Source organism: Rhinoraja longicauda, chromosome 3 (assembly GCF_053455715.1).
Source record: "Rhinoraja longicauda isolate Sanriku21f chromosome 3, sRhiLon1.1, whole genome shotgun sequence".
Classification (NCBI taxonomy): domain Eukaryota; kingdom Metazoa; phylum Chordata; class Chondrichthyes; order Rajiformes; family Arhynchobatidae; genus Rhinoraja; species Rhinoraja longicauda.
This window is the reverse complement of record NC_135955.1, coordinates 101,166,455-101,174,847: the sequence shown is the minus strand read 5'-3', so window position 1 is coordinate 101,174,847 and position 8,393 is coordinate 101,166,455. Positions and strand designations below refer to the sequence as shown.

Sequence of the window (8,393 nt, the reverse complement as noted above, 5' to 3'; positions counted from 1 at the left end):
TATGAACATCGACTTCTCCAACTTTAGATAGTTCCTCTGTCCCTCCCGTCCCCTCCTCCTTCCCAGATCTCCGTCTATCTTCCTGTCTCCACCAATATCCTTCCTTTGTCCCGCCCCCCTGACATCAGTCTGAAGAAGGGTCTCGACCCGAAACGTCACCCAATCCTTCTCTCCCGAGATGCTGCCTGACCTGCTGAGTTACTCCAGCATTTTGTGAATAAACACCTTCGATTTGTACCAGCATCTGCAGTTATCTTCGTATATTATAAATTGTCCCTGGTGTAAGTTTTATTGCAAGTTTTCTATGTCTAAGTTATAACCCTTCCCTAACTCTTATCTTTTAGTTTAGTTTAGTTTGGAGACACAGCACAGAAACAGGCTCTTCAGCCCACCGAGTCCGTGCCGTCCAGCAATCCCTACACATTAACACTATCCTACACACACTAGGGACATTTTGTTTACATTTATACCAAGTTAATTAACCTACAAACCTGTACGTCTTTGGAGTGTGGGAGGAAACCGAAGATCTCGGAGAAAACCCATGCGGGCCACGGGGAGAACGTACAAACTCCGTACAGACAGCACCCGTAGTCAGGATCAAACCGTGTCTCTGGCTCTGTAAGGTAGTAGCTCTAACGCTGCACCACCGTGCCGCCCTGAAATATGGGAATGATGCAAGAATATGTGGGAGGGCATGCTGTGAAGTTCTTAATAGATTACAAATAGGTTGTGTGAGTGGGTAGAACATTTAGCCAATGTAATTTAATATAGGAATGTGTGAGATTGTGTCTTTTGGTAAAAGGAATCAAAAACAGGCAATTATGTAAATTGAGAGAGATTGCAAATGAGTATAGTACTAAGGAGTGATCAGTGAAGAAGGGTCTCGACCCGAAACGTCACCCATTCCTTCTCTCCTGGGATGCTGCCTGACCTGCTGAGTTACTCCAGCACTTTGTGAATAGACAATTGACAATAGGGGCAGGAGGAGGCCATTCGGCCCTTCGAGCCAGCACCCCCATTCAATGTGATCATGGCTGATCATTCTCAATCAGTACCCCGTTCCCACTTTCTCCCCATACCCCCTGATTCCGCTATCCTTAAGAGCTCTATCCAGCTCTCTCTTGAATGCATTCAGAGAATTGTCCTCCACTGCCTTCTGAGGCAGAGAATTCCACAGATTCACAACTCTCTGACTGAAAAAGTTTTTCCTCATCTCAGTTCTAAATGGCCTACCCCTTATTCTTAAACTGTGGCCCCTTGTTCTGGACTCCCCCAACATTGGGAACATGTTTCCTGCCTCTAACGTGTCCAACCCCTTAATAATCTTCGATTTGTACCAGCATCTGCAGTTATTGTCTTACATTACTTATAGTACTAAGGAGGTTCAGTATTCCACGTGTTTGGATGAAACACAAATAAGCAGGCAGACAGATATAGCAAGCAGCTGGGAAGGCAAACCGTACAGTTTTCTTTCTTACAAGAGATTCAAGAACAGCTTCTTTCCTGCTGTAATCAAACTCTTGAATGGGCCTCTCATATGTTGAACACAAAACAGAATAATAATACAGCATAAAACCAGGCCTTTCGGCCCATAATGTCTGTGTTGAAGCTGATCCCAGGTTAAACTAACCTAATCTCTACTGCCTGCATGGTATCCACATCCCTCTATTCCCTGCATATTCATGTGCCTATCTAAAAAGCCTCTTAAATGCCACTATCATATCTGCTTTCAACACCATCCCTGGCAGTGCGTTCCGGGCAGCCGCACTCACACCACCTTTAAACTTTGCTCCTCTCACCTTAAAACCATGCCCTCTAATCTTCGATATTTCCACCTTGGGGAAAAAGTCCGTCTATCCTTTCTATGTGTCTCATCACTTTACAGGTCTGCCCTCAGTCTCCAATGTTCCAGAGAAAACAATCTAACTTTGTCCAACATCTCCTTATACCTGAAGATGGGTCTCGACCCAAAAACGCCATCCATTCCTTCTCTCCAGTGATGCTGCCTGTCCCGCTGAGTTACTCCGGCTATTTGTGTCTATCTTCGGTTTAAACCAGCATCTGCAGTTCCTTCTTACACTTACAGATAATACCCTCTGATTTAGGTAGAATTCATGTAAATCTCTTCTGCATCCTCTCCAACGCCATCACTTTCAAGGAGTTATGTATGTACTTGCATCGTAAGATCCCTCTGCACCTCAATTTTAATAGGAATCTTGCCATTAACAGTATACTTTCCCCATCCAATTGGCGTCCAAAAGTGTAAATGTAAGGATAAATTCATGATGTTCCAATCTACCTCCTTGAGGCTTTTGTACTTTTAATTTAATTGCATTTTCTCTGTAGCAGTACCGTTGTATTGTTTTCAGTTTATTTTCTTGTTTGCACTACTTGATGTATTTCTGCATGGATTGCATGCAAAACCAAGTCTTTCATTGTTTCTCAGCACACGTGACTATAATAAACCAACGGCAAACCTTAGAAATAGGGAAGTATTGCTATATTTGCCGAGGGTTGTAGGTAGTGAGGCCACACGTGGAATTCTACATATAGTTTTAGGCTGCTTAGGCAGTCTAGAAATTATTTATGAGGCTAATTCGTGGAATGAAACTGTGTGTTATCATGACCAGCTACAAATTTAGGGCTTAGTTTAGTTTGCTTTAGTTTAGAGATACAGCATGGAAAGAGGCCCTTCGGCCCACCGGGCCCCCGCCGACCAGCAATCCCCACTTACGGTGGTACAATGGTAGAGTTGCTGCCTTGCAGCGCCGGAGACCCGAGTTCGATCCCGACTACGGGTGCTGCCTGTACGGAGTTTGAAAGTTCACTGTCACTGGAGAACATAAGATCATAAGTGATAGCAGCAGAATTAGGCCATCAGCCCATCAACTCTACACCGCCATTCAATCATGGCTGATCTATCTCTCCCTCCTAACCCCATTCTCCTGCCTACTCATAACCTCTGTCACCTGTACGAATCAAGAAAACAAACAATCAAGAGACCATTTAAATGGTTCAATGGTGCTTTATATGTCACACATGTGACTGCACACAGTTCTTTTTGTACGTATTACACATAATGGCGCCGCCATTTTTGGAGCCATTATTCAAAGTCCAGAGTCCGGTCGGGCCCGTGCGCTCGATGTACTGGAGTGGTTCCCATGAACCAACATCCCTCTCCTCTCCTCGCACGGCCATCTTTGTGTCCCGGGAGCGCCTCCTGCAGCTGACCTGAAGGTGCTGGAGGCATTACCCTTGTTCACCCTCCCACCGACCCTCGATCCTCACGTCCAACGTCTTTGCCACAGACAGCTGTGGAGGCCGAGTCTGTGCATATTTTTAAGGTGGCGATTAACAGATTCTTGATTAGTAAGGGTGTCAGAGGTTGTGGGGAGAAGCAGGAGAATGGGGATGAGAGGGAAAGATAGATCAGCCATGATTGAATGGCGGTTTCCCTTATCGTGTAAATGGATTGTAAATAGATTGATTTGTAATCATGCATTGTCTTTCTGCTGACTGGTTAGCACGCATTAAATGCTCTTCACTGTACCTCGGTACACGTGACAATAAACTAAAACTGAACTGAGTAGACTAGACTCAGGTATTGTATGGAATTAGGTATGGCCTAATTCTGCTCCTGAAACTTGTGAACTTATGTTTCAGTAATTCAGAAAATAACTTTTGGACTTTTTACTTCTGCATTTCAGGGAACTGTTCACGTAGCAACTTTGGGCCCAGATCCTTTGCGAGTTCTGAACCGCGTGGATTCGGAAATGGATCTGGATCTGGACTGGATAAAAATACGTCCATTAACTTTGTTCGAAACACCAATGAATACCCCGCGACCATCTCAGATACAGCGAGACATTATCTAACCAGCCGATGGATCACTGTGTTTGTCCCTTCTGTTTACACCGGTATTTTTGCAGTCGGGCTGCTTTTCAACTGCATAGCCATCTTAACCATGTACTTTAAAATAAAGTTTGATAAGCCGGCGACGACATACTTGTTCAATTTGGCCGTAGCAGATTTGCTGTTTTTGCTGCTGCTTCCGTTCAAGATCTGCTACTATTTTTCTGGCAATAATTGGTACTTTGGTTCCTTCCTCTGCCGAATGGTCAGTGGTGGTTTCTACGCCTACATGTGCTGCTCGGTGTTGCTGATGATGTGCATCAGCGTGGACCGTTTTGTGGCTGTGGTCTTCCCGATCAGATCCTCCTCGTGGAGGAGCCCCAGGCGCGCCCTTGGCGTTTGCCTCCTCGCCTGGCTTCTCGCCCTGGGTGGCGCCATGCCGCTCTTCGTGGTCGAGCACACGGTTTACGTCGCCAACCTGAAAGTCACCACCTGCCACGACGTGCTTCCCCTCTCCACACAGCAGACCTACTTCACCCATTACTTCCCTGTTCTGTGCGCTCTGTCCTTCTTCACCCCCCTGGTCGTGACCACCGTCTGCTACGTGGGGATCATTTCCACTCTTTCGTCCACCAACGTGGCAAACAAATGCAAGAAAACGTCAGCCATCAGGTTGGCTGTGATTGTGTTAATTGTGTTAATTGTCTGCTTTGCACCAACTAATATCATTTTACTCATCCACTATGTTCATCTTAATGACGCTCCAGATGACAGCCTCTACTTTGTTTACATACTGTGTGTGTGTATTGGCAGCTTAAGCTGTTGCCTCGACCCTTTCATTTATTATTATGCCTCCTCTCTGTTCCAAAAGCATCTTAAGAATCTTTTTGGTTCTCGGGAGGTTGCTAAACCTGGGAGCAGTCAAACAGGATCTAAGAGTTGTAAAACAGGCACAGCAATGATAATGACTACAGAAAATTATTAGTCTAAACTGATCACAATAATCTTGCCTTTTAGTATTTTTAATCGTTTTTTTTAAAAGGTACAATGAGCTGTAATTAGATATAATTATTATATATTTACCAACTTTTTTGCTATATTGTGTTTTGATGATTTTTAGGTTTTATATGCTCAAATGTTTTATTTGTTTTTATCAATCCATGTATCTATGATAAAAGTATGATTTAAGTAAAACTCACCAATACTGGTAATATTTCATAACGCAGGGCATTTGTTGGTTATATTCAGAATACGGTTATCATCACAATTCCATGTTTTGGTTCAGAGATTTAGCATGGAAACAGGCCACTTGGCCCACTGAGTCCATACCAACCATCGAAGGTATTTATTCACAAAATGCTGCAGTAACTCAGCAGGTCAGGCAGCATCTCAGGAGAGAAGGAATGGGCGACATTTCGGGTCGAGACCCTTCTTCAGACTGATGTCAGGGGGGGGGGGGTGGGGGGCGGGACAAAGGAAGGATATAGGTGGAGACAGGAAGACAGCGGGAGATCTGGGAAGGGGGAGGGGAAGAGAGGGACAGAGGAACTATCTAAAGTTGGAGAAGTCAATGTTCATACCACTGGGCTGCAAGCTGTCTCCACCGATATCCTTCTTGTCTCCACCTATATCCTTCCTTTGTCCCGCCCCCCTGACTTCAGTCTGAAGAAGGGTCGCGACCCAAAACGCCGCCCATTCCTTCTCTCCTGAGATGCTGCCTGACCCGTTGAGTTACTCCATCGATCACCTGTTCACACTGGTTTTCTGTTGCCGCACTTTCTCATCCACTCCAACATACTCGGGACAATTTGCAGAGGTCAATTAACCTGCAAACCCACACATCTTTGGGTTTTGGGAAGAAACCGGAACACCCGGAGGAAACCCACGTAGTCACAGGGACGACAGCAAGCTCCACAGAGCACCTGAGGTCAAGCTTGAACCCAGTTCTCTGGTGCTGTGAGGAAGCAGTTCTACCTGCTGCACCTCCAAGCCACCCCACAGCTCAGCGCAAAAATGTTTAAACACTTTACTGCACATCCCATACAAGATTAGTCTTTATTACATGCTTATCTAATTCATGGGATGTGATTTTGTTTTTAAAGAAAGCAAACCCTATACTTAACAAAGACACCATGTGCTGGAGTAACTCAGCAGATCAGGCAGCATCTCTGATTAACATCGATAGGTGCCATTTTGTGTTGAGACCGTCAGACTGATGGCGGTGGGGGGGGTAAGAAAGTTGAAAGAGAGGAGGGGCAGAACATAGCCACAATGCCTGGTGAGTAATAGGTGGATACAGGTGAGGGGGCATTTTTGATAAGCAGTTAGTTGGACAAAGGCCTATGATGAAAAGACAGAAGTGTGAGACAAAAGGATTGAAATGTAGTGAATTGTGAGGTTAGAGGAAGGAATGGAGCTGATGGTGAGTGGAGAAATAGGTGCAAGTCCCAGGAAAGGAGAAGAAGTGAGGAGGGAAATTTTGGGAGTTACCTAAAAATGGAGGTCAATGTTTCATACCGATGGGTTGTCGTCTAGCCAAACGGAATATGAGATGCTGTTCCTCCCGTTTGGGTGTGGCAAGTTCTCTTTGTGACCGTGTGTGTTTTCTCCGGGTGCTCCAGTTTCATAGAAACATGGAAAATAGGTGCAGGAGTAGGCCATTCGGCCCTTCGAGCCTGCACCGCCATTCAATATGATCATGGCTGATCATCCAACTCAGTATCCCGTACCTGCCTTCTCTCCATACCCCCTGATCCCTTTAGCCACAAGGGCCACATCTAACTCCCTCTTAAATATAGCCAATGAACTGGCCTCAACTATCTTCTGTGGCAGAGAATTCCACAGATTCACCACTCTGTGTGAAAAAAAACTTTCTCATCTCGGTTCTAAAAGACTTACCCCTTATCCTTAAACTGTGACCCCTTGTTCTGGACTTCCCCAACATCGGGAACAATCTTCCTGCATCTAGCCTGTCCAACCCCTTAAGAATTTTGTAAGTGTCCAACCCCTTAAGAATTTTGTAAGTAATACCAAGCAACATTATCTGACATGAAAAAGACAAATACTAGTTGTTTGCAGTGAACCAATCAGTTATGACTAATTATTCGTAGCTCATTGGAGACTTATCTCCACTGAGGAAGCTCCTTACCAGAAAAATAGGCAGCTGACTATCACACTTCATGCTGAATCAATGAATTAATTATTGGACACGAAAGAAGATTTCCTTCCTAAAGTCATAGGAGCAGAATTAGGCCATTCGAACCATCAAGTCTTCTCCGCCATTCAATCATGGCTGATCCATCTTTGCCTCTCAACCCTCCTGCCTTCTCCCCATAACCCTTGACACCCTTACTAATTAAGAAATCCGCCTTAAAATACCAAAGACATGGCCTCCACACCCGTCTATGGCAATAAATTCCAGATTCACCACCATCTGATTATAGAAATTCCTCCTCATCTCCTTTCTAAAAATACATCCTTTTATTCTGAGGCTGTGCACTCTGGTCCTAGACTCTCCCACTAGTGGAAACATCCCCTCCACATCCACTCTATTCAAGCCTTTCATTATTTGGTTGGCTTCAATGAGGTCCCTCCTCATCTTTCTAAACTCCAGCAAGTACAAGCCCAGTGCCATCAAACGCTCAACATTCATTAACCCAATCATTCCTGGGATCATTCTCACAAACCTTCCCTGGACCATCTCCAATGCCGATCCCAAAGATGTGTGGGTTTGTAGGTTAATTGGCCTCTGTAACTTGCCCCTAATATGTGGGGAGTGTATGCGAAAGTGGGATAGCATAGAATAAGTAAATGGGCGAACAATGGTCTGTGGTCGGGACTTGCAGGGCCGAAGGGCCTGTTTCCACGCTGGATCTCGAAAAACTAAAACTTCTGTACTCAATTTTTTTTTCATGAAGAAGTTAAATGCAATGGATCTTGTGTCATTTTAACAATGTGTTACTTTAACAGTCAAATATGGCCCAGTTGGATAGCATAATATGTAACTTCACTTCCCTGTGCCTGCCTTCTCCCCATATCCCTTGATTCCACTAGCCCCTAGAGCTCTATCTAACTCTCTTTTAAATCCATCCAGTGATTTGGCCTCCACTGCCCTCTGTGGCAGAGAATTCCACAAATTCACAACTATCGGGGTGAAAAAGTTTCTTCTCACCTCAGTTTTAAATGGCCTCCCCGTTATTCTTAGACTGTGTCCCCTGGTTCTGGATTTGTTTTCTAACCCTCCAGATTGGGCAGATAACTGATGTTTTCACACAAAATCTGGGAATTAACGTGCAATTGTTGATTATATACTGATGCAGAAGCAAACATATTCTATGTATGGCAATAATTATTGCTTTTTCTCAGATGATGACAGAAAACGAAAGCTTCATTTCATGATTTATTTTGTATTTATTATATTGCTATTTTACGATCTATGTCACCAAGGTATATTTTGTTTATAATTGCATGGGACTAAATAGAACTAATGCTTATATTTTACAATAAAAGTTTATAATCTCAGTGTGATAAAATTGGAAGAT

At 44.3% G+C, this 8,393-nt stretch overlaps 1 protein-coding gene across 1 annotated transcript; it reads left to right on the top strand.

The window, feature by feature from the left end:
- Positions 1-773: 773 nt before the first annotated feature.
- LOC144592284 (proteinase-activated receptor 1-like) lies at positions 774-4,842 on the top strand. Its single transcript, XM_078396812.1, is given in 3 exon segments — positions 774-795; positions 3,708-4,802; positions 4,805-4,842. Coding segments are annotated over 3 exon segments (1,155 nt in total).
- The last annotated feature ends 3,551 nt before the right edge of the window (positions 4,843-8,393 follow it).